General features: G+C 41.6%; 2 protein-coding genes across 5 annotated transcripts in view; both read left to right on the top strand.

The window, feature by feature from the left end:
- Positions 1-9,746, top strand: part of FSD1L (fibronectin type III and SPRY domain containing 1 like) — a 32,285-nt gene extending 22,539 nt beyond the window's left edge. Inside the window, exons 10-14 of one of the 3 annotated variants that reach the window (XM_081845782.1) lie at positions 1,292-1,324; positions 3,325-3,425; positions 4,448-4,699; positions 4,846-4,934; positions 6,079-9,746. In XM_081845782.1, the coding sequence (XP_081701908.1) occupies positions 1,292-1,324; positions 3,325-3,425; positions 4,448-4,699; positions 4,846-4,934; positions 6,079-6,201 (598 nt within the window). In that variant the 3' untranslated portion in view covers positions 6,202-9,746. The remainder of the gene's footprint in view (positions 1-1,291; positions 1,325-3,324; positions 3,426-4,447; positions 4,700-4,845; positions 4,935-6,078) is intronic. The other 2 variants (XM_081845784.1, XM_081845783.1) reach the window with 2 other exon arrangements.
- Positions 9,747-11,862: 2,116 nt separating this feature from the next.
- On the top strand, positions 11,863-24,855 carry FKTN (fukutin). 2 transcript variants are annotated; one of them, XM_081845805.1, is made up of 11 exons: positions 11,946-11,987; positions 13,309-13,397; positions 13,641-13,844; positions 14,327-14,386; positions 15,072-15,272; positions 15,407-15,684; positions 16,744-16,876; positions 18,631-18,760; positions 19,218-19,351; positions 21,310-21,437; positions 22,197-24,855. In XM_081845805.1, exons 3-11 carry the CDS (start codon positions 13,740-13,742, stop codon positions 22,408-22,410), a joined length of 1,383 nt encoding a protein of 460 aa, XP_081701931.1. In that variant the 5' UTR covers positions 11,946-11,987; positions 13,309-13,397; positions 13,641-13,739; the 3' UTR covers positions 22,411-24,855. The 2 variants fall into 2 exon arrangements, with proteins under 2 accessions (XP_081701930.1, XP_081701931.1); XM_081845804.1 differs by lacking the exon at positions 13,309-13,397 and having other exon boundaries at positions 11,863-11,987.
- The last annotated feature ends 1,676 nt before the right edge of the window (positions 24,856-26,531 follow it).

Raw genomic sequence — 26,531 nt, 5'->3', positions numbered from 1 at the left:
AATTAGAGAAATGAAATTTAATTTATTTTTGTAAAAAAAATCATTTGATATATTTCTAGCAAGTTGGAAAGTCTGGCCTGCAAAAAGAAAATCTGTTGGGGAGCTTTTCTGAGATGATTGTGTTGGTCTAAAGAATAATTTATGTTCTCCAAATAGATTAGATTATTTAACTTCTACACCACTTAATATATTAAAAACATCTCTTAAGTGCTGTACAAAAAAAGGAGCAGCAACAGCCAATTAAACAAAATATTACAAAATCTCAGTTACATATGAAAAGGTTACATTAGTACAAAGTTACTAACATATATGAATCAGTATCAATTCATTTTCCTTCTGGCACATCCTCACTCTCATCCTGTGTCCCATTCAGCTGCTCTCTCCCCACCCAGGTTAGTGGAGTTACCCAGAGGGATGGGGAAAGTCTCCTTCTCCACTCATGGCTCTTTCTACACCCTCTGTCCACTCCTCCTCCAAGGTGGATTTAAATGTTGGGGGTTTGCTGGCATACCATAAGCTTCCACAATTGCCACATACCAAAATACAGTGGTACCTTGGTTTCTCGAACTTAATCTGTTCCGGGAGTCTGTTTGACTCCTGAAACAATTCGAAAACCAAGGCACGGCTTCCATTTGGCTGTAGGGGCTTCCTGCACTCAAGCGGAAGGCGTGTCGGATGTTCGGCTTCCGGAAAATGTTCACAAACCGGTGTTCAGGAGCTGATTTGTTCGACAACTAAGCTGTTGCATAAGTGTATTGCGTAAGTGACAGGGATGTGCTCTCCTACACTATAGGAATAGTATTGTCTGGGAGCAGGTAGATGTATTCTTGTCAAGTGAGCTATTGCCAACTCCAAATACCCAGACCACTTTTTTACTTCCCAGGAAGTATTTTTCGTAAGAGGGAGGAGGAGGCTCCAGGCTTGGGAAACTTTATACATCTGTAGTCTCAGTAATAGGGACGTATTTCATGTCACCCCTACCCCAGCTGTGAACAGGGAACGGGTAACACATTAAGTTCAAGAGGTAAAAAGGCTATAAAACTCAAATAGGGCTTAATAGATTCCAAACCTATTTTATGCAGCCTTCTTAAACCATTTCGGTTAAATTTCAATTTGTAAGCAAGTGGGTGTTTTCTTTTTGTAAGTCTGTGAACAGCATACAGTTATTAATAGTTATCAGAACAGTTTTGTAGTGGTTTTAAATACTAATATATATATATATATATATTTAAAAAATAAGTCTGTGTGTAGCCACGAAGTAGCTTTTTAATTACCTATTTTTGTCTGACAGTTGCCAGATTACCCTTCTGAAGAACAATACAAGGTGACAGTGTGCCTCTTCATAGCCATAGGGTTCAGCTTTTTACTCTCCAATATTTTCCTTTCAATTCTTGCTCTCTAGAGTTAGCATGAATCAATCCAGCAGCCTTTACCAGTAGACAAGCCACTGTTTGTTGTTTAGATCCTTCTCCCCCCCTTATTTGTCAACTTTTGTATTTACCGTTCAAACTGCCTTTCTGTAAAATCACCAAGCCAGTATATAAGTTTCGACAATTTACAGAAATGAGAACCGCTAACACTAAACATAGGCAGCGCAAAATGCACCAGTTGCCAGCAAGCTAATGCCTCTGGTATTTTATGGTACACACTGGGCTGTGTCCCCAGTTGTAATGGGACCATAGGCCTAGTCTGTCACTTTGTAGTCTGCAATAAATGGGGATATTTGATTCTGCCAGCACTAAACAGACATAACTGCATCCTTTAAATACAGAAATCCTTCACAATCTTTAAAGGCAGATTCTGGCTTTTTCTGACCCTGCCCTTCAGTCTTACGTTCTCTGCTTTAAGTAATTTTATTTCAAGAAGGAGCATTGAGTTTTTGCACTGCATGGTCCCAACCTCTGCAAGCAGTAGCCAATCAAGTGAGGTGGATCTTTTTGCAGCATGATGCTTTGTTTTGTAGCATTACTGGAGAAGGGGACAAGGCTATTTGGTCTCCGTGTATCACCTGCAGTATAGATTTCAGCCCTTGTGTATTCTTTCCTCTGGAGATGCAGGTACTTGAGTTAGGCATACAGAATTGGAAGTTAGACAGGCTTTCCGGGCCAAGCGAGTATTTTGGCATTTTGCAATTACAATGTGCGTTTTTCTTTTGAGAATGCACGTTGTCCAAAGAACTTGCTATTTTTTCGATGTTACACGAACAAATAAAACACCATAGAAATTGCATTAGTTAGTTCCACAGTGGCTTATCAAAACAAAACCGGCATGCATGTTGGCATTGCAACAGTACAATTAAACGCAGAGAATTCAGCTTGTATTGAATCATGTCCTCAAATGTACCAAATATAAAATATTATAAATGCAATTGTGTACCTGTAAAGGCTGCTAATATTAAGGACATCTTCTGGGTGAAGGGAACTTGGAGCACTTACCTGAAAAATAGCATGTCAGCATTTTGGTAGATCTGGTAGAAGCGGGAAGTTATTCTGAGTTTGTGCCTTCCTTGTATCAATTGCAGCATCTTTTGAACAAACATGCTATTTTTCAACATAACCTGGCAGTAAACCTAACGTGTTGCTTTTATGATAGAAAGCAGAAAGTAGTAGGCTTCCTAGTAACAATGTACTTGGAGTAGGGTCAAACACTGTGGTGTGTCCCCTTCCTTTCCCCCCCTGAATATATGCTTTTAATTTCTTGGCTTTGCTGTCTTTTCATGCTTTCACTTATTTCTTTTTTTCTTTTGGTAAGTAACTTTCCTTTAATACGTTTCGTTTGTTCAAAGGCCTTTTCTGTGTTGCGTTTAAATGTCTTGAGAATTCACAGTAGAACTTCATTCTGAAAACAGTAAATGCTATATCTGCTATATTCATGCCACTTCAACATTCATGCGACCAGAGGTGTGGGGAAGATGGCTAATGTACTGGGACTGGGTTTCTATCTTATTTTAAAATAACTCATTTCTAATCGTATCAATGGGACACCCCCCCCCCCAGAATTACACTTCAAGTTCACTCATTCCTACCCTGCACATATCCCTCCTAGTCTTCAGTAATAGTAACTTTTCTGTTGTCTTAGCATGTTTTTTTTCTACTGGTAGCCTCTCCTGTGCATGGCTATTTGTATGGATATAGAGACTTTGAGCATGGCTACCTGAACAGACCCCTCTAACAGCATGTGAGCCATCTGTGACCATAAATGCTTCTGTGAAACAGTCTTAAACTGGATATAAAAAATACTAACTTGGTGCCTTTGCTTGTATGCTGTTGTAGTCATGGTTGCATACTGCAGTGCAGAACAAACTCATTTCTTGTCGTCTTACAGAAGTGGAACTCCTTCCCCAAAGCGATCATCTGTTAGCTCACGTTCACCTTTGATAAGGGGCAGCAGAGATAGATTTACTGGGGAATCGTACACAGTGTTGGGTAAGGTATTTAAAAAAATAATACTTCTAAATTATTATTATTATTATTATTATTAAATTTTTATTAATTATTTGTGATACAAAAAAAAAAGGAAAAGTACATATAGCACCTCCACTTTCAATTCATAAAATCTTTTTCAGTTTGTTTACATTTGGTGTGAGACACTATTTCCTTAGACATTGGGAGAAAAGAGGAAGAGGGTTGAGGAGGATAATGGTCTTTTCATTCTATTGTATAGTGCAGAGTTTCTGTGGCAGCATCTCGTGGGTAGGTCCTTTATTTATATAATTATTTGGGGGGTTTTATTGTCATGTTGAGAGATGGGAGGGCCCAAAGCTTGCTTGCTTGCGTTTGGTTAGTTGCAGTATGGTTTGTTTGGGGGGGGGGCAGGATTGTTGTGTCCAGATTAGCCATATTAATTTGTATGTGGGGGGTAGGTCATTATCTTGTTGTGCTGTATATGTGGTAAAGGGAAGCCACACCGGGGCGAAGGTGTCCTCTTTTGCTTGTCCCCATGCTAGTTTTACATTTTTTGGTTAATTTTTCTGGTAGGGCAGTTTCCCATACTTTTTGGTACCAGTGGTTTATGTTCACTCCTGATAGGTCCTTCCAGGGTCTGGTTATGATATTTCTAGCTGCTGAGAGTAAGTGACTTAGGAGTTCCTTGTCATGTGCATTGTGGGAAAGGGTGTTTTTTTTGGGGGGGGGGATAAGCTTTCTTAGTTTTTATAATTATGATCTGCACTCGAGTGGGAAACCTTTGGTCCTCCCCATGTTGTTGAACTACAGCTCTTGCCAACTCTTATCAAGCACGGCTGGGGATATTGGGAGTTGTAGTTCTGCAACATCTGGAGAGCCAAAGGTTCCCTATGCCCGATTTCTACAACACCAAAAAGATTGGGGATTTTCACTGGCTAATGAAATCTCTACTCTATCATTGAACAATTTGTGTTTACTCTTGAGCTCTAGGCAGCACAAGTTTATTTGGAAGTGTTCATTGTTCCTTCTCTGTTTCATTACAGGAGATACTACTATTGAGAACGGGCAACACTACTGGGAAGTGAAAGCCCAGAAGGATTGCAAATCCTATAGTGTGGGAGTAGCGTATAAAAATTTGGGGAAATTTGATCAGCTAGGGAAGACTAATACAAGCTGGTGCGTGCATGTGAACAACTGGCTCCAGACTACATTTGCAGCCAAACACAACAACAAAGCAAAATCGCTAGATGTCCTGGTTCCAGACAGGATAGGAGTCTATTGCGACTTTGATGGAGGTAACTTGGGAGTCCTCAGAACTATGCATGAGAGAGCTGAAATAGTGTTACTCCTTTACCTTCTGAGAACGTGTATTAAGGAAAAGACAAATGTTACACATAAGCTGAACTCTTTTAGAAGTATTAACATGCTTTTATCTCTTCAGGTCAGCTCTCTTTCTATAACGCAAGCTCAAAGCAGTTGTTGTACACCTTCAAAACAAAATTCACCCAGCCGCTACTACCAGGTTTCATGGTCAGTACCTACCTAATTTAACTCATTCCATCATTTCTGCTTCAAGGGCTATTTTTCTACAGTTACTTTTAGGAATAATTTCATAATGTGGAAAAGACTCACATTGAATGTCACAGATGCTTTCGGGTTATTGATGCGTCACTGTCTGACCTCTAAACATGTTTATATGCTTATTAAACTTGGTTGCTCCAGGAAAAACTGGAAGCCACTTTGATGACTACCTCCAGGGCTCTGTATATGCCTGAAGAAGAGAAACCTCAAATGGGGAAATGCAGGAGTAGCTAACCTGTGACCCTTCAAATGTTGCTGGACTGTAACTCCCATTATCCCTGACCTTTGCCTGTGCTGTCTGGGGCTGATGGGAGTTGGAGCAGTATTTGGAGGAGGACAAGATGCGCAGATCCCTGAAAATCTCTAGCTTACACTTTTGAAAAAAGCAATGTATTATAACTCTAGCCCTCGTAGCTGCAAAACAATGGGCATAACTTATACAAAATTGCCTGGGAGCAGAATTTTATATTTGTTCTGAATATACATCACAGACCTCCTCCTGTTTAGATGAGCCTACCCAGATACTTAGAAAGTTGAAGTAATTTTATCTGTTTTAGTATTTTAACATTTGTATGTTTTTAAAGTAGAGTTGTGAATTTTTCTCCCTTAAAACAAACTTGAATGGGAGCTGGAGTGTAATATAGAACACTGTTGAAACTAGACTTCCCGCCCCACCCCACCTTGTGTTAGAAACTTAAGAAAATGCCAAACTGTCAGCCTCCTCTCTATATAGATAGCGAGAATTTCCTCACCTGAGTTTTATTTTTCTATTTACAGTAGATTTTAAAAGTAGAAAAGGTGACACTGTTTAAGCAGTTCAGAGCAACTGTTTCAGAATATAACTATGGCTAAACTGGATTTGAGCCTCTTAATTTTTCAAAAAGTGACAACACTGTTAATCATTGTCATTCTCACTGTTCCCCTGGTCAGCTCTTTGGTGAAACAGGGCGTTATAGAGAAGATAGGGGTTTCAACATACTCGGGGAACAGACAGAAAAATGCTGTGATATACAGTGATTGCCATGATTTTAATTGACTCTGAGCAAGAAGAGAGCACTGATGACCCCTCATCTTTTATATATTGGTTTTCTAGGTTTGGTGTGGTGGTCTCACCTTGACAACAGGACTGCAGGTGCCAAGTGCCGTGAAAACACTGCAGAAGAGCGAAAATGGATTAAGCGGTTCAGCCAGCAGCCTAACCAATGTTGCCCAATGATATTTTCACTTCATGTTAACTGCTTTTTCTTTGCAGGTGTTACTCAAAGAGCTTTTGAGCAATGCTTTAATGTGTTCCTGCTACTTCTGAGGCCTAAGCACCACTAGTGGGGCTGAACCAAAACGTTAGCAGGAGTGTACTGTGAATCTGCAGTGTAATAGGAAAATAGACTGATCTTTTTTAAAAAAGAGAATTGGGTATTTGAGGTTGTAGCTATCTACTACTGTTAGACTAAGTTTGACTACTTGTCTTACGGATTCTTGACAGATAACTTCAGTATAACACGCAACAAAGGCAAGTATGATCTTGGTCTAAAAGGCCTTCCTTGCTTTTCTTCTCTCTAGGTTTCTAACACTCACTCCTTGACCCCGGAAAAGGAGATGAGCTGGAGGGTAATACACAGAAGCTTTAAAAATGAGAGCCATCTAAAAAAGCCAGTCTAACTTTCCATAACTCAGTGTAATGAAAAGGTGGTGGTGGTGTGTGGTACAAATACTTAGGTTTTGATCACTGTCCTTTGATTCAAGGTAGTTTTTATGCAGTTGGGCACCATGAATAACATTGCCAAGAACTACACAGTCATCTCAAGTAGTGCATTTTAAACTGGTATTTGGACAGTGTCCATTAACCATGAAAAAGGCTTTGAGGAATGGAAGAGATTGTAGTATTTTTGACTAGTCAGCTTAAGGAGCTTTTCAAAGTGCTTCCATTTTCCTCTGTTAAATCACCTGAGCTCAGTAATGAGGCAGTTTAAGTCCCATTTTTTTGTATTGTCAGCCAGTTTCAGTGTGTACTTCACATGGTACACTTTTTTGAGGTTAAGTGTACGCTTAGAATTAAGTCATGTTTCGCCAGCCATTCTTATCTGTAAGTTAATGGCTTGTTGCCACATCTTTAGCTTCTAGGCTGTGCCCTGAAAACTGCTCCAGAGGCTCAAAATAATATACTGTACCTAGTCAACTGCTAGATGCATCAGACATCTTAGTTTTGTAACATGGTAAATGTCCGGAATGATGTTATCTTCAAACCTCTAAAGCACTTTTCCTGTAGATTTTGAAAGTGGATTGTACATTCCAGTTTTAAAGGCACCATAAGTTCTGAGTTTCCTGCGTGATGTCGGAAGCATATATTAAGAATGTAGAGGCATGTTCAGATTTTATGGTAACTTCCAACCTTTGAACATTTTGAGCTTGGCTCCCTATTAATTTCTCCATCATAGAACCTGGTACTAGGGTTTTGGGGTGTTGTTGTTTTTTACATTCTGTGATCTACTGTCTCACTCTTGAGAAATTTCGCAGAATAGTATGAAACAAACTTTTTAATAAAGTGCATCTGAGCATTTTTCACTCGTGAGAAATGGATACCTGCAGTTGTCTTTGAAGTGTTAAGAATTGAGTTTGAATGTTCAACTTTCCCAACTGAACCATGTAAATTGCTTCCTCAGAATCCCTGAATGGCTGCGTTAATCCAGTCTGTTTACTCTATTGTCCCTCTTGCAAAAGAGTAGCAAATCACAGTAAAATGTCTCATGTCCTAAGAACTCCTTAAACACCATGTTCTACCCAGTCTTACCATGTTTTCTAACAATCAAGGAACCCAGTATTTATCCCATTGTAATAATGTGTTTGTTCTGTAAGACCCTTCATGTAATTCTGCTTTGTATACCTTTGTATTTGCAGCACTTAAGTTCACATTTTTATTCTTTGCATATTTGATTTGTGAAATAAAGATGTTTTGATAACTGGCTTGTTATGCCCAATGCAGATAACATGCCAACTACTTATAGGAAGAAAATATAATGTGGTAAATACCTTTATGATGCTTTGACCAGTATAAATGGGCTTCTAACTAGTCAGAATCAAGCTGCTCTACTCTCGGAATTACATATTTTGGAGTAAGGCCTTTGTTCTATGTACAGTTAATAGAGGCATTTAACTGTCTTAAAATGGTTGCATCTGCTAACTGTCAAGTGTGATCCAGACTCTGAATCGACTGAATACTTCACAGTTGCAAGTTCTACTGAATTATGCAGGCATCTCTGTGAATTTTCCACAACTCAGCGGATCTGCAATATTTATTCCAGATGCAGTACTAGTGTTTAGAGGTTTGACATGTATTGGGAAACATACATTTGGAGCGGTGGGTTATCCTTATCGGAGGAACATTACTGCTAGTGGAACAATCTGAGGCATAGGTGCTTCTGTTGGCTGCCCAGCTGGGTAGTTCCATATCAGTTTAAGGAATTAGAGTATGGTGACACAAGGAAATGCCTTAAGCACTTTAGATATTGTTTATGAAACTTGAACTAACAACATTGATAGGTTTGCATTCTGTGGCAAGCATGCAGAAATTGGTGCAATTGAGCAGAGCAAATTACTCAGTTTGATGGTTTTGAGCAAAACAATTATTTGATTGTGTTTACTCTTCAGGTAGATATGCTAGATTGGTTACAAACAAGGCATAGTGTGTATATAATTTGTCTGCTTACTCATTGTAAAATTTGAAGTATTTTTGTATTTGTAGCTGATGAAAGGTGGTTTTTTTGTATATTTACAGCAAGAAGAAAACGTGTATTGTTAATTTAGTTTACAGAAATTATGGAATTGTCTACTGTGACATAATCATGTAACACAACTTGACTCCCTTTTGTATAATAAAGTAGCAAATGTAATTCACAATTGGGTTTAAATCCAAAACTATGTGAATCTGCTTAGAGGTTTCTGAAGAGCAGCTGAAAGCCCAAGTCACAAAACTGTATTATGAATGGCATTTTAAGGGTGTAAGAGTGGAATGGTTATACAGTGACTATACAATACAGTCTTAATAATTCAGTTTAAGTTTGAGGGCTATGTAATGAACATAATACATTCTCCTTTTATTAAAGGAAGCAGAAATACTCCTATAAGGCTGCCTGTTCTCTCCCTTGTCTCTTAGGACAGGATTCCTTTCTGTGGTGTAGGAACAGATTTGAGGCAAACTAATTCGGCAAATGTTGGCATTTTAATTATGCAAGTGAGAACTTGGTGTGGTATATCAACTGACTTTGTTACTATGCGATTGGCACACTTGGTTGACCCTATATTTTCTGGTCGTTACTTTTGTCCTTGGAATTAAACTGAAGTGTTCTGGAAGCCTACTGACTTGAAAGGGAAACTTAAGCCGCGTTTTCCTCCCTTAGTACTGTACAAATCAGCGGCTTCTCTCTGCAAGTGGGCTGCTCGTTTTCACCACCGGTAAAACACTTCTGCATGTGCCTTTTCAAAATGGCTCTTATTACTCTCCTAGTGTAAGGTATTGAGATAAGAAAGCATATTGATATTCTGCTGTCACATTGAACTTCCTAAATGGGGAAATTGTGCACTGACCTCAGGTACCCAGTGCTTTGCTCTTCATCCTTGTCAAGTACCCTCGGACAACAACCCTACCTACCACAACACTGTACAACTGGGGTGCCTTAGAGCCCATGGAGTGTTTTAATTTGCTGTGTCTTTAAGTCAAACACATCTTGCAGGGGTTTTGTATTAATAAACTTTTGAAAACTCGTATACATCTTTTGTCGTGCTTTTTCTGAGGATAATATGCTATAGAGAAGTGGCTTTCTTTGGAAGATCTTTGCCTGAACATTGCTGTTGCCTTGGGAGGGGAGAAGCAGCAGTAACAGCTTTTCCTAAACAAACAAGTATTTTAATATATTATGTAATTATATTTTACAACAAAAAATGTTTATGTAAACTGCTTTGGGAGGTCTGCCTGAAAAACAATATATAGTAAATGCTGTAAATAAATGCTGTAACTCAATGCTTTAACTCTTGGGCGGTTTTAGCAGACTTATAAAGCAAACTTGGATAATAGGGAGGCTAGTAATATTTAGTTGAATTATTCCTGCACCTTTTCATTCTTTCACCAGAGAGGGCAACTGTATCTGAAAATAGAGCGACACTTGCTGTCTTTAATGTATGTGAGTTATTGATCTGGTGCTTAATACATAGCTGTCAATGTTTCCCTTTTTTAAAGGGAAATTCCCTTATTCCAAATAGGATTCCTCGCAAGAAAAGGGAAAAGTTGACAGCTATGGCTTAATATATATGGTGCTATTGGTAGTAACATAGGTAATAGTGAAGGGGAAACAACCGAAAACGTTGGGCTAATAGTAATTGCCGATGAGGCTGCTGTGCACATATTCAATCTTTTCAGACATAGGGCTTAACTAGTTTAAAGATATGTATTGGGGAACCATATATTTGTATAGTGGTAGTGCTGGATCAGGCTTCCAGTAGCTCTCAGATGAGAAAAACCGATTTAGTTCCAAACGGGTTTTTTTTGTTTTGTTTTTTAAACTACTATTATGGCACAGCTTGTCAATAATTAAGTGTAGATTAGACTCTTCCGTTTTTTAGCCTAGGATGAAGCTGTCCTGCTTGACCTGAGTTTAGAAGAGCTGCTAGGATTGCATGGTGCTTTGGGTTTTGTTTTTGCAAATAGTTGTTACAAGTAGCATTTCCAGCCCTTGCGCTGCAACCTCACCTGATAAATTTAAAAATTCTGCCTATTGAAAGAAATCAGGCCCCTTCGCTGTGCTCCTTTCGATGCCTGCGGGGGAAAAAATTTGTCTAGATGAACCTACCTTAGAAAGTTTTAAGTAATTTTAATCTGTTTTAGTATTTTATCCTTTGCATGCTTTTAAAGTAGGATTGTGGTCGCGCGCCCCCCCCAATGTTTTTTCATCTTTTAGTAAACCACTTTGAGGTGTGTGAGTTTTTGTTTTGTTTTTAAGTCAAGCGGTATAAAAATCGTATGAAATGACAAAATAATGACTCAGAAGGTGGTGGACTCTCCTTCCTTGAAGGTTTTGGTTTTTTTAAAATCAGAGGTTGGATGGCCACGTTCCAGGGATGCTTTTTAGTCGATTCCTGCATAGCAGGGGGTTGGACTAGAACTTCTGGGATCCTTCCAACTGGACCAACTCATACCATTCTAGGGTCAGAATGAATGAATGAACTGAGGTGCAGCTGCTTCGATGTGAGGGTTTACCATTTTCAAACTGGTGCCTTCCACCGTGTTAATTATAATAAATTATTATTATTATTATTTAATTATTATGTTAAAAGAGCTGCAGGACTCCGCACAGCACGTGCAACAATAAACACATACTTCCTGAGTGCAAGATTGCAGGGTAGGTGTCTCCTCTTAACTTTGCTAATATAGTTTATTATTATTAATAATAATAATTTTATTTTTAGTGTATCCAGTTGTCGAACACCTATGAAAAGTAACCCAAAGGTCAGCCTGATGTCTGCCTCCATCTACGTCGAGAGGCAACGCAGTGCGCCTCCGGGGCTGAAGTCAAACCAGGCAGCCTCAGACACGTTGGGAGCTGCGTCTTGTTGGGAACAGCTGGGGACGCAGCATCTTCCGCGCACGCGCACACCGGGCGTCCTTCGTATACAGCTTTAATTCCTTCTCCCCCCCCCCCAAGGGGGTCGGAGCCTCAAGTGAAGCCACGCAACACCTCCGGCTCCCCACCGAACAGTGCGGGGCACAACCCCACCCCCGCTTTCCGTCCCTCCCTGCAAACAGAGAGGCCCTTCAAACGGGAACCGGAAATGAGGTTTGAAGGGGGAAGAAAAGGCAACCTGCACGCCTTCGTAAACGGACTCTTCCCTCCCACCCGTCTTAACTCTATGTTCTCTTCGCACCGCCCTGAGGCGGCCGGTGGCGTAAAGGGCGGGCTTCGCTTTACGGCAGAAGCCCGTCGCTCGGCTCCTACCTGCCTGGCGCACCGTCAGGTAAGAGGGACGGGGAGGAAGGCAGTTCCTATGAAGCGTGTTTTTTTTTAGTGGGGCGGCTTTCTCGCTGGGCTCGCCTCAGCCTCCTCTTTTAACGCTGTCCCGGGGACAAGGTTGGGGGGGGGGGGCGGCGACAAGATTAAATAAAGCAGCTGCTAAATAAAGTTAAACGGGGAGGTTTGCGAGGGACCCGTGAGGGTCATCTAGCCCAACGCCCCTCCCCCCCCCCAGGCAGCGTTCGAAATTCGCCAGGCGCATTTTGCTGCCTTGGAGGCGCCTGCCTGCCTGGGAATCCTTGGATCTTGCCAGTTTCCACGCACTAACAACACATCCTGTCGAATTCTATCCACAATATTTTTTATCAGCGCAATTGGAAACCCCAAAAAGTTGTATTGGAAATAATACGGCTTTTGAGCCGTCTGGCTCCAAAATGGCAACTAGGCACTGTGTTTTGTCCACTGTAACTCTGGTTTAAGGAGCCATTTGGCTGCTTAGCTTATTATTATTAATAATAATTTATTATTTATACCCCGCCCATCTGACTGGGTTTCCGCAGCCACTCTAAGGCGACTTCCGACAGTATTAAAAACACGATAAAACATAAAAAACTTCCCTGAACAGGGCTGCCTTCAGATGTCTTCTAAAAGTTGTGCAGTTGTTAATTCCCTTGGTTTTTTTTATCTCGTATTCTTATGTTGTGACATCTGCAGATGAAAGGCGGTATTCAAATGTAATAAAATAAAATAATAATTTTATAATTCATACCCCGCCCATCTGGCTGGGTTTCCCCAGCCGCTCTGGGCGGCGCAGCACATATAGTAAAACGTCAAACATTAAAAACTTCCTGATACAGGGCTTTCCTTCAAATGTCTTCTAAAAGTTGCGTAGTTCTTTATCTCCCTCACATCTGATGGGAGGGCATGTGTATGTGAAAAGCTGCTGGGAACCGTAGCTCTTTGAGGTGAAAGCTACAGTTCCCAGCACCTTTAAGCAACAGTTTCTAGGATTCTTTGGAGGCAGGGGGAGAGATGTGCATTGAATGTGCTTTAAGCACTGGATGTGGGAGCCCATGACAAGCTCCGAAAGAACAAACTTGGTTTACGATTGCTTTGTACCTTTGATAGTGTGTTGCAGGTAGGAATTACTCAGTGTGACCCTACCACCAGCAAAACCCTATTGATTTTTAGCAGAGACAGTAATAATTTAAAGGGAGGGAGTGATTAAAAGTAGACATGGCACTGGGATTTGGTGGAGAGGTTTATCCCTCTCTGCTCTGCCCATCACCCTGATGAGGATGCAAATTCTCTGTCCCTGTCATCAGATTGATCACTGAATGAGTCAGGAGGGGAATATAACCCCCTGAATAGTGCATTTCCCTAGAGGGATGTTGTCTTCAAGCACCCAAAAAAGGTTAGCTCCTCCTTTTTCAAACCCTTTTGGGAGAAAGGGGGGGGGAATCTGAGAACCTAGCTGTGTTATGCTACTAACTAACAGGGATTCACACAAGCACTTTGATGTTTCTCATTGTTAAGAGTCTTAAAAGTAATTTGAACAAGCATTAATGTTCTTTGCACACAACAATGATTCTCGTTTATATAAAACTGTTACAAACACTTCATTGAATTCAAGTCCCCCCCCTCCCCTTTTCCCCAGCTTTATTTTCCACTGGAGAGACGTTGGTAGGCTACTTGAAAAGATGAGAAGAACGAAGCTCCTGCTTTCAACTGATAGTCAAGAGAGCCCTGAAGACTAATGCAGAGAATTAACAAGAACGTGGTTTTGGGCCTTCTTACTTTGACAAGCTCAGTCTTTCTCCTGTTCCAGCTGTACTATTATAAATACTATTTATCACCAAGGGTAAGAACTCTGGCAGCCCACTTAAAAACAACAATAACAACACACAGCTACATTCAGCAGAACGAATCCAAACAAGTGTTTATAGTGATTTGTTAAAATAAGATGGGAGACGTGAGATTGAGACTTGCTTGTTATTGAATATTCTTGCTTGGTAGTTAATTCCAATGAAATCAATATGGCTTAAACATGGTTAAAGTCAGATTTCATATGTTCCGGGTTACAGTCTGGCCATTTTCTGGTCAAGTGGAGTGGAGCTTTCTAGCTCCATTACTATCTTTATAGTTTGATTCCAGTGTAGTATGTCAAAAGGTTAGTCAACAGAGGAAGTGTGTACTCTTCGAGTTGAAAATAGATTAGTTCAAATATTTAAAACAATGCAATATTTTTGAAAAATATCACCAAAGCTTCACTTCTCATTCATCTCGGTGGTAGCACTAGGACTTGACTTGCAAAGCCTCTTCTCTGTTGTTTGGTTTTGTTAGAATGGAGCTGTTTTCCCCAAGATTAAAGGGAACAAAGCAGGACAAGACGGTAGTCGGTGGGTAAGTACTTTTGCACTGAAAGTATTTTTATTATTTTTTTATTATTATTTATTGAATTTATATACCGCCCCACACCCGATGGTCTCAGGGCGGGTCACAAAAAAGGTGATAATATATGAAATAAAAACAATAATCCAATAACACCCCCCTAAAAGAGTCACATTTTAAAGGGTATAGGATGTTGATTAGGTCAGCCAAAGGCCTGGTTAAAATGGAATGTTTTTGCCTGCCGCCTAAAGGTGTATAATGAAGGCACCAGGCAAACTTCCCTGGGGAGAGCATTCCACAGCCGCTGCAGAGAAGGCCTGTTCTCATGTTGCCACCCTCCGGGCCTCTCGAGGAGGAGGCACATGAAAGACGTATTGCAGTCCTGAGCCGTTTAAGGCTTTATAGGTCAAAACCAGCACTTTGAATTGGGCACAGAAACTAATCGGTAGCCAGTGCAGTCAGACCAGGATCGGTGTAATATGCCCAAACCATCTTGCTCCAGTGAGCAGCGTGGCCACTGAATTCTCCACTAGCTGAAGTTTCTGAACCGTGTTCAGAGGCAGCCCTGAGTATAAGATGTATAACATCTTTTTTGCTGCTTTGATCAGTATGATACCCGTTATTGTTACTTTATTGACTTAGGGGTCTTCAAAAGCTTTTTAAAGATGTTTTTCCCCTTTCCTGTCTCTATATACAGCACGTTGTTAAGAAATTCATTAGTTTGATGTCCAGTCACAACATACCTGTGCATCTGATTGATCCATTGCTTCTGGGACTCATTGACACAGACTTGAAGCAGCTCAGGACGTCTCCTGATAGCCACTCAGAATGCAGATACTTTTGTGCTCAACGGGACTTCACTACCTTTGCCGTCCTGGACAAAGCCTGGAAACTTGAAGTAAATTTGAGAGAGGTTTCTGTTTCATTTTAAAACAGAAGAGCAAGTGCTTTGCAAAGCAGGAGTGTGTGTGTGTGTGTGTGTGTGTGTGTGTGTTTAATATACTGAGCCAAAATGTAGCGTGTCAATTTCAGGTGGGCCTGTTTCGAGCTGCTGAGAGAGTGGGTTTCCAGTGGCTAAAGATTCAGAGCAAAGACCCACGACTAGAAGGGATGGATGACCTCTCTGGGATGGAGATTCCCTTACACTACATTTTCAGACTGGCAGCGCATGCCATACATCTGGTGGTCTTTTATGAGAGGAGTGGGAACTACCTCTGGCACGGACAGCTGCGGCTGAAGCGACACATGGACCGGAAGTTTGTACCTTTTCGGAAGTTGCCATTTGGCCGCTACCCGGGAGCCTACGACAAGTAAGAAATGGCAGGGCAGTGTTTTCTGTTTCTATTTGATGCACGAGTTTTTCATGCAAAGCACACAGCTGTCCGGCTTGCCTTGTATCCTTGCTGAACAACGAACGAAATCAGATGTGCAGGATTTCTGAAGTCAATGAGATAACAGCAATGGAGAAAAGTTTTACATTCATGATCCGACAATATTCTTCTCCCACCCTGATGCATGATACTAGAACAGGGAATCGTGCAGTGATGATGTTTGGCTATAAAATCAGGACAGGCCAAATAAATGCATCTTAAACTTGGGAAATCCTTTAACACCAGGATGTGGTTGACACTAGGCTGTGAGGCTTCAAAATGGGGCCAAACAGAAGAAATATCTGGGAAATAAATAGCTTGTTGCTCATCATGTTGCAACACAGCCTTAAATGGAAGTAGCTGAAAATAAGTATGGTTCCCCAAGGGGAAAAGGCACTTGGATAAATCTTTCATTAGGCAAGTAATGTACCTCTGCCCTTGTATCTGATGGGTTGTTTCTAGTACAGCAGACCCTCTGGATATGAACTTAATTCATTCCGGGGGTCCTTATGTGCCCTGAAAAGTCCGCATCTAGTGGAACTGCTTCTGCGCACATGTACGGCGCGATAGAGCACTTCTGTGCATGCGCACGACACGCAGAGCACTTATGCGCTCTTCCGGGTTTGCCGTGTTTGCAACCCGAAAGTTAAGTTACCCGAAGGTAACATTACTCAAGGGTCCACTGTATGGCAGAGTCCCTGATCCATTTGGCTAAAGAGATTCACCTGGATGAGAGCATGGTGCTGTTTTACTTTTTCCATTCCGCCTTCCCATCGTAGGCATTTGTTTCTTGTTGGTTCAGATAGGCTGAAAAGCTTCAGAAGTAGTTGGGTAGTTGGGTAGTAGTTGGAGTAGTTGGGTGAAAATAGATAATCTGCAGCCTTTACAAATGAAGCGACTGCAGCTGCTCCTGTGTTTCGTTTCGTTTCACCTTCCAGACATGAAAGTTGCTCTTGTTTTCTGGCCAGGTTAATGTAACTCTTTCCTTCTTCGTTACAGGCTAGAACTAATAAGTGTTTCCATTGATGGGTTGACAGTCCAGATTCCAAAAGAGCCATCTCAGTTCCTAGAGGAAAGGTCCTACTCCAGGTTTATTGAATGTAGGTACAGAGAAGCTCGATCTTTCTTCCAGGTTAGTGGTTATCAAGTAGCATTTCACCCAAAATGTGAAATATTTTCCAGTGTTGCTTGCCTGGTTTCCCCCACCACCCCAGGGTTAAAATGGTTGTTGTTGTCAGAGTTAACATGCTTGAATGGGAATGCTAGTATATATAGATCAGGATTTCCCAAACTTGGGTCACTGGCTGTTTTTGTTTGTTTGTTTTTTGGACTAAATTCCCGTCATCCCTGATCATTGGTCCTGCTAGCTAGGGATGATGGGAGTTGTAGTCCAAAAAAACCAAAAACAGATGGAGGGCCCAAGTTTGGGAAACACTGATCTAGACTTGTGTGGATGGATGCCTTTGTTCCCAGACTGTAGAGTCATATGAAAATATCCTACTGCAGACTTGCACACCCTATGACCCACCAAGCCCAAATCTGCCTATGAGCCACATGCAGTGGCCTACTAAACGGCTTACCTCTGATTGTGAAAATAAAAGGAGAGGGTTGTAGTCAAGCAGACAGCTGTTTTGGTACATGGCTGGATTGTGATTTGTGCAATCCTGATTTAACTCCTCCTGCCTTGCTGATTTATATGTGCTATATGGATACTACAGAGATAAGACGTGAGTGGCACTGTGGTCTAAACCACTGAGCCTCTTGGGCTTGCTGATCAGAAGGTCGGCGGTTCGAATCCCCACGACGGGGTGAGCTCCTGTTGCTCTTTCCCAGCAACCTAGCAGTTCGAAAGCATACCAGTGCAAGTAGATAGATACCACTGCGACAGGAAGATAAACAGCGTTTCTGTGTGCTCTGGTTTCCGTCACGGTTCTCCGCTGCGCCAGAAGCAGTTTAGTCGTGCTGCCACATGACCTGGAAAGCTGTCTATTAACAAATGCTGGCTCCCTCGGCCTGAAAGCGGAGATGAGCGCCGCAACCCCATAGTCGCCTTTGACTGGACTGAACCGTCCAGGGGTCCTTTACCTTTTTTTTTTTTTTTAATACCTCCAGAGATAAGCAATGGTGGTGAAGCTAGCTTCTGATCTCTTAAGTGGCTCATGTTTAAATAATTAATTACTCATATGTATTCCAAGGTCCAATGAATTACAGTTAGAAACATTGTTTGCTGTAAAGTGTGGAAGAGTGCTGTTCATGAATCACAAGTCAAAGCTCCCCTTGGTACATAGAAATATCTGCATGGTTCTTTGCTTCCTGACCCCAGAGTCCTGTTTCAGATTTAAATGTTAATGGAAATAGCTTGAAACCTATGAACCCTTTTACCCATCCAGCCCACTGGTAGCTTAATATTATAGACCCAAAGCCAGCCACAGTACAATACTGATAAATAAGATTTGCTATAATCCTTTAACACTTGGTGGCGCCAAAGAATGAAAATCCAGTGCATGGAAACAAAGGTGAATCTATCTTATATAGGAAAGCAGGAAAATAATAGTATCTTCTGTGCTACGGCAGTAGATACTGGCATAGAAAAAAATCTGTATTAAAAATGGTTATTTACCTGGGTTTGAACATATCTTGAAGTTCATTAAATATTGATTTATTTATTTCAGAAAATGTATATACCACTTGATTGTAAAAGACTTCAAAGCGATATACAAAAAGATAAAACTAGAAAAATCAAGGAAAATTACAACTCGACTTTAAAACATAACAAAAGTTAAAATACTGAAACAGCAGGAAAAAAGTAGTTTGGTGGGAGCTGTAAACACTTGACTGTATGAAAATAATACAAGAGTCATTTACAATTTCCCTTTTATTTTTCAGCTGTACCCTGATGATGTATCTCTGGATGCTGTCGAATTCAGAAAGAAAGCCAAGGCCTTGCTCCATCTTGCTTCTCTGACATTAAACAGTTTAGGAGTCAGATTCTGGCTGAGCAGTGGAACTTGCCTGGGTAAGGAGCTTGTGGTCACGTTTGGTCGCTAAGATTGAGAACTGAATGCATTCAGTTACTCAGGGGTGTCTTAACAGGTGCTGCAAAATCCACAGACATGCAGAGACACATTTTCATATTCCAAAACCGAAATATGAACCAAAACAGCTTGAAACATGTATGGTTAAATGGCTTAAGCCTTAAACACCCCTGCACTTGCCGAAATTTTGGAATGGCCCTGGAAAGAAGGTCATCAGTCTTCTTTATGTAGTGATGGGAGAGAACTAGGCACTGCCACCATTAACTTGCTCCACTCCCTAACCCCACTTTGCCACCATATCCTTATAGCCTTTGCCATCCCCTCTGCAAGTCCCCAGCAAACTAGGAGAAATCTTCATAGGCTGGTAGATTTTGTGGGCTTGGGTCTGTACTGTGCCAGCTTTCTGCCATGAAACTCACCAAACTGTTGTGTTTTCAGGTTGGTACAGGCAGTGCAATATTATTCCTTACAGCAAAGATGTGGACTTGGGGATTTTCATTCAAGACTACCAGCCAGATATCATTCCAGCATTTCAGAAGGCAGGATTGCCGCTAAAGCACAAGTTTGGCAAGGTTGGTGGATGACACACCTGACTTGGGATCTTTGCCCTGTTTGTAACCCCTCCTTTCCAGGGTCTGCAATGCTAGGCTCTAACAGGAAGAAAATATTGTGTGTTGAAAGAGCTACCGTGGAGCAGTAGATGCTGGACTGGGGAGATTTGGGTTCAGATCTCTCCACAGTCATGAAGTTTGCTGAGTGACCCAGGGTCCCAGTCGATATACACTTAGTGACCCTACCTCGCAGGATTGTTGTAAGGACAAAATGGGTGGGAGGACAGAACCATGTATCAACAGCGTTGTTTATTTGTCTGCTGCCTTTCCATGCTCAAACCGGCTTATAGGCTCATAAAGGTAAAGGGACCCCTGACTGTTAGGTCCAGTCGTGGCTGACTCTGGGGTTGTGGCGCTCATTTATTGGCCGAGGGAGCCGGCGTACAGCTTCCAGGTCATGTGAACCAGAGCAGCACACAGAAACGCCATTTACCTTCCCGCCCGTGCTTTTGGACTGCTAGGTTGGCAGGAGCAGGGACCGGGCAATTGGAGCTCACCCTGTCACAGGGATTCAAACCACCGACCTTCTGATCGGCAAGTCCTAGGCTCTGTGGTTTAACCCACAGCGCCACCCACATCCCTTATAGGCTTATAGGGATGGGCAATTTCTGGTTTTCAACATCGTGATATATCAGCAACTAAACATTGTGATATACTGATATACCATGATGTCTGAAATAAGAATGAAACTATGTAGAGGCAATAATAACAATAATAATAAATTATTATTTATACCCCGCCCATCTGGCTGGGCTTCCCCAGCCACTCTGGGCAGCTTCCAACAAAATATTAAAATACAATAATCCATCAAACATTAAAAGCTTCCCTCACATTGTGATTTTTGCATAGAGCGTGTGTGTGTGTGTGTGTGTGTGCGCGCACACACACACACACACACACACACACACATCCTGATTCATGATATATTGCCGGTTCAAAAATTATGGAACCAATCTCACGATATGGAATTCAAACTGGTTTGGGGCGATATATTGATATATCACAGCTTACCACACCAAAAGCTTTACTTAGTTGCAAAAGCAGTCATAAGCCATAAATGAAAATAAACATGCAATAAAAGTAAGCAGTCGTCCAGCAATAAAGATGCAAAGCGTTCATACCAGTAACAGCAAAAAATGAAGGCTCTCCGAAATTAAAACTTGACTTTAACACAAACCCATAAACGACACCCCCCACTCCACAGACCTCTAGGCATCCTGAGCATCAGGCCCGGCAAAAATGTATGCCACCTTGAGCTTCTTGGGGGAAAGGCTGGATGTATAAATAGTCTTGTCATACAGTATACCTGATAACCATGAACAAATGTTTATTTGTATATGGATAAGGTGGTTTCAAACAGGCCATTAACTCCTGGTGTGACTAAAGAGCCAAACTGTTAGAACAGTCTTGGTTTTCTTTACAAAGCCCAGTTACAGGTTATGATTTTTAAAAAAATGCATGCTTAAACTATCTCCTTTTATTTTGAAGAAGCGCAAGCTCTCAGTCTGGAGTGAGGTCCCAACTGGCCTCTTGTTTCCTGCCAAAGCATACCCTTTTCTGCCGCGGCTGCTAGTTCCCCAACCCCTAGGGTGTCATATAGTGCAAGCAGTACTTGGGTAGGCAAGTCGTCTGGGAAGGTTTTCAACAGGAGACTTGGTGCAGGATCCCCAATCCAGATTGGGAGCGTGGTGCAGATTGCGATCTCCACAGCAGATGCTGCTTTATTTTAAGCATGCTTTTGTAACAGAAAAAAATAAAATAAAGAAAACTCAAACATGTATCATGTCATTTGTGCCTAAAAATCATTGCACAAAGACCTGGCATGTGTCCCTCTTGTATGTTTGCAGTGTTTGACTTTTGCAGCCTCTTTTAATATTATCTGTGTCATATAAGGTGCCTTTTTCCTGTCTACCTTACAGGTTAAAGACAGCTTGGAGCTCTCCTTTCAAGGAGAGGATGAAGTAAAGCTCGATATATTTTTCTTCTATGAAGAGGATGACCACGTGTGGAATGGCGGAACTCAGGCGAAATCGGGCAAGAAATTCAAGTATGAGTCAGACTTGGCGTCTGTGGGGGAAGGAAATAGAGCTTGACAAACTGCAGCGTGAGATATTCTTAGCAATTAGTGTAGTGCAGCTTCATTCTACCACCAATATAAAAACCATAAACCACGAGGGAATTGCAGACCACTTTTTCAAACCACCAGTGGCTTTCAAACCACTTTTGGGGGACCTATTCAGCATTCATCTCGATTTGTTTGCAGGGAGAATGGACATTGTTGGCTATTTAATGAGCATTTCATTCTGATTGGTTTGCAGCGAGGTTAGGCAAGTGTTTTCCCATGTTTTCTAGTGAGTTTTCCCATTGCAAAAATTCAGGCATTTGTGGGAAGTGGGTTTGTTGTGCAGGACCCTCTTGGTTAACTATAATTGTTCAACCCAAATTTGCCAGTACAGTCGTACGTTGGAAGTTGAACGGAATCCATTCCTGAAGTCCGTTCGACTTCCAAAACATTCGAAAACCAAAGCACGGCTTCTGATTGGCTGCAGGAAGAAGAACTAAGCTGTTCGAAAACCAAGGTACGTCTGTATAAGTCATGCAAAGGTGTTTAGTACGTAGTTGTAGAAGCCATTTAAGCCCAAATTCTGCAATATGCAATCTGGATGCAGACACTTTTACTCAATCCCAGAATTCTTACAAGATTATCTGTATGCAGATTCTACGAAGTCGCACCACATTTCACTGATTGGATTACAAAGCCCCTTTCCTTCATCATTGACCTTCCTGTTCTTTTTCTGCGACACAGGTATCTGTTTCCCAAATTTACACTATGTTGGACTGAGTTCGTAGAACTCAAGGTACGTGTGCCATGTGAAACTCTCCACTACATCGAAGCCAACTACGGTAAAGAGTGGAAGATACCCGTGAAGATGTGGGACTGGAAAAACTCTCCACCCAACGTCCAGCCCAATGGGATCTGGCCTATCAACGAATGGGAAGAAGTCATTCAACTCTACTGACCAATCTAAAACAATGACATGTATTTATGTTGCCCACAAGGCATCTTCGATTGTGGAATGCTTCAGTCATTCCCATAGGAGATGCTGTAAAAGATGTGTTCACTGTTCAGTTGGTCAACGCACAAGCAAATGGATGTCCTGCTTCAGGAACTCTGAAGAACTCTTTTCTACAGCTGAGGATGGGGGGCGGGGTGGGGAATAAGCTACATAAAAGTTGTATGTAAGGAAAAAGGAATACTGGGCGGCCATTTTGAACATTTGTTGCAGCAAATGTCCCTAAGTTAAGAAAAAAGTTGCCTATTCTGCCCAAACTAAGGGTCACCAAATATAGCCCACCATTCATGTCTACACCACAGCTCGCTGAATCTCTGGGTGTCGCTCTCTGCCCAGAACTGGAAAAACGCAGGTGAGTGGTACCAGTTGTATGGCAATCCATGGACTATTTAGCAGTGGCTTTGGGTGCTTAGTCGAAATGGAAGTTTTTGTGGGAATGTTCAGGGAGGCAGGAGAGGATATATTGTTTAATAATATCCTTCCTAAGTTGTGCTAGCAAGTTCTGTAATTTAGCAGAGTTTTACATTCCCCTTTTAAATGCACAGCGGATAGCTTGTTGCAAGCTTGTTTAAGCTTCTCAATATTAGATTCCTGGTAAGACCCTTTTATATCCCTCCTAAAAGAATAGACACGACACAGTCTTGTGTAATGTGTATATGTTTACTCACACATTCAGTTCACAGATGGATCCCTGAAGGCAGACTTAGTTACAAAGTATATACATATGGATCTACCCCATAAGGGGGGGTTAATCGCAGTGACCGCAGTTCGCACAACAAAAGGAAGATGGAAAAGAGAGGGAGGAGGGTTGCGTGCCTTGTGCTTTTGTTACCTGCCCAGGTAAAGTCATGCCCACCTCTGGTCACATGCAAGAGGAAGTATGCCCCAGGCCAGGAGGAAACAGGAAGTGGGTGGACCAAACATTCCCTTGCAAGTCCACTCTCGGAAAACAAGGAATGTTGTATTTGACTGCTATCTATGTATCACATCCCACAGATGGGTTGTTAGTTAAAGCCTGTGTTTGAATCTACAGGGTCCGGTATCACTTTAGCAGCTAATGGATCTGAAAGTAGGAGGAAATGATGTCACCTACTCGAATGGCCATCTGACTCAAATGGTCCCCTTTCACCTAAATTGCTCCTAGCTTCTTTCCAACCTCTTGAGTCCCGGTTTTTCTTGAAGCCCCCACTCAGGACCACTTTTGAGGGAGCCTTGCCGGCGGGTGAGAGCCCTTCGCAGCTTACTCGTTGGCAATGCAGTATGGCCGCTCAGAATACAGATGCTGGCCATCCTTGGTCTATTGCATTAAGTATTTAAGAAGAGCTTGTAGACTTCTTTGAGGTTCCCAGTTGGTCATTACAGGAAATAGGATGTAGGGGTAGGTGACTCACGGAGGCAGAAGAGCCTCTTATTCTCATAGAGCATTGGAAAGGGGACCACATCCCAACATGGCTCCTTTTTACAGATATTCCCAGTGGGATTTCACTCATGGGAAAATAGCAACCCATACTACTTTTAATCAGGGATTCCCCCCCCCCCCAAGCTGGAACTCTCAGGTGGGCACCATTGCCCATCTAAGAGAACGAGGTGAGTTCATGGTGAGTTCAGGCATCTATTTTTCTAGAAAAATAGTGCTGCTTTTAATAGTGTATCATTGACCTTTAACCACAGATCAAGACTTTTCTGCCATGTCCCCATCGTTAGGAGATAACTTGGAGGGGGGGAGCATTGTACAAAAAAAAATAAAACTCAAAAATAATTTGTCACATCCCTTATTATGGGCAGCAGTTCAAAGAGATTTGAAACTGACGATCAGGACGAAGTGAAATACTGTTATCTCTGAAGAAGTTCTCATAGTATATTTTATTTGTACGTGGCTCACTGTGGCCTGAAGTCCGTTTTGCATTGTTTGGAGCTCTGTTATACAAAGCACAATAATGTAGACATTTCTATTTGTGGGCAGAAAATGTGAATTTTTTTTAAAAAAACAACAACACTATTTATCTTGTGTATATAAGGAAAAAGAGAGAAGGTACTAATGCATGTCCCCTCACTAAAATGAATAGTATTTAAATGATCCACGTACAATATTGTGTTTTAACTTATTGACGAAGTTGTTTGCTGTTTTGTACAATGTATGATGGTGCTCTTCTCGTCGGTGGCTCCTGTCAAGGAAGAGTTGGTTGTTCCTTCTGTCCTATTGAAATCAATATGACAAGTTAGTATCAAGTAACTTTTCTGGATTTGGGACAAAGGTTTTAATGTACTTGTCATGCAGAGGTACGCTTTTAACCTAGATTTCAGGATGTTACTCACTACAAAATAATCTGAAGAAGGCTTTAAAATTAATACATACGTTCTGAACTTTTAAAATAAACTTATGAAAAGAGACTTAGGAAAATGTCACATTTATTCAGAATATGGAAGATCAAAATCTATGCCTTTGGCAAATATGTTTATAATGTGCAGTTAGTGCTCAGCAATGTTCTTGTTTTAAGGTTACATTTGTCATATATACAAAAACAGCAACAACACATGCATGATAGACAACAACATAGTTAAACTTCTATATATCCTGGTATAGCCTGTATATGTTCTCTTTATCTTCTTAATTTCTGAAAATATAATGCTAAGTAAGATCAGGCTTCCTTTACCAGCTTGCTTTTTCAACTATTAGTGCCAATGTAGCTGCAATGTTGTGTTTCTATTTTTAAAATTTAGTGTGTTTCAAAACAAGGTATAGATTTTTGTTCCTAAGAACCAGTCAAGGCACAGTACAGAAATCTTGCTTTTCTCACCTCTGTTTGATTGTCAGGTAAAATGAGCTTAGTTAATTGACTTGGCTGAGGGTTTCTGAGCCCATTATGGAATGAATGAATTTGTAGAGTAAATCCATGTGAGGAAATTAATTTCTGGATGAGCTTTAATAGTAGAAGAATTTATTATTGCTGGTCAATTTTGAATTATTAATTTAATCTAACCTTGAAAATTGCCGAATGAACTGTATTTAACTGACTGGTTTAAATGAAGAGTCAAAAATGGATATATTTTGGTGATTGAGTGAGGACTGCCTTGCTATTAATTTAATGACTGAATTTTGATGAGTATTTGGAAGTATGGATTGAGACCCTTGAAGAGAGAGAAGGCATGCATGTGTTTCTCTGCTAATGCTAGAAGCCTCTGAGCTGAGATGGGAGAATTGGAGTGTTTGGTCTTAGAGAACGGCCTTGATACAGAATGATAGAACTGTAGAGTTGGAAGGGCCACCAAGGATCTTCTAGTCCAGGGGTCACCAACCTAAGGCCCACTCTAATGCCGCGACCCTAACGCCCGCTCGCGCACTGCGCTAAACCAGTGCAGCGTAGCGCGGGGACTCACTACTGCGGCGCCGAAAATCGCAGGCATGCAGACGCCGAAAATCAAGGGCACGCAAACGCATGCACGCATGATCCAGCCCACAGAGGGATCTCTGCAGGACCGATCCAGCCCAGGCAAGATAAACCTTGTCGACCCCTGATCTAGTCCAATCCCCTGCAGAAGAAACATCAGCTAAATCATCCATGGCAGATGGCCATCCAGTCTCTGCTTAAAAACCTCCAAGGAATGAGAGTCCACACCCTCCCAAGGGAGACCATTCCGCTCTTGAACAGCTCTTACTGTCAGAAAGTTCTGGTTTGAGCCCTACTCTCCAGAGCAGGAGAAAACAAGCTTGTTCCCTCTTCCATGTGACAGCCCTGGAGGATATTTGAAGGTGGCTATCAGAGACATCACCTTGCCAACAAAGGTCCGTATAGTTAAAGCCATGTTTTTCCCAGTAGTGATGTATGGAAGTGAGAGTTGGACCATAAAGAAGGCTGATCGCCAAAGAATTGATGCTTTTGAATTCTGGTGCTGGAGGAGACTCTTGAGAGTCCCATGGACTGCAAGAAGATCAAACCTATCCATTCTTAAGGAAATCAGCCCTGAGTGCTCACTGGAAGGACAGATCCTGAAGCTGAGGCTCCAATACTTTGGCCACCTCATGAGAAGAGAAGACTCCCTGGAAAAGACCCTGATGTTGGGAAAGA

The sequence above is a fragment of the Podarcis erhardii genome (genome assembly GCF_964252035.2).
Source record: "Podarcis erhardii genome assembly, chromosome: 17".
In the NCBI taxonomy this organism is placed as follows: domain Eukaryota; kingdom Metazoa; phylum Chordata; class Lepidosauria; order Squamata; family Lacertidae; genus Podarcis; species Podarcis erhardii.
The sequence above is the reverse complement of the archived record's forward strand: the minus strand, read 5'-3'. Positions and strand labels throughout refer to the sequence as shown.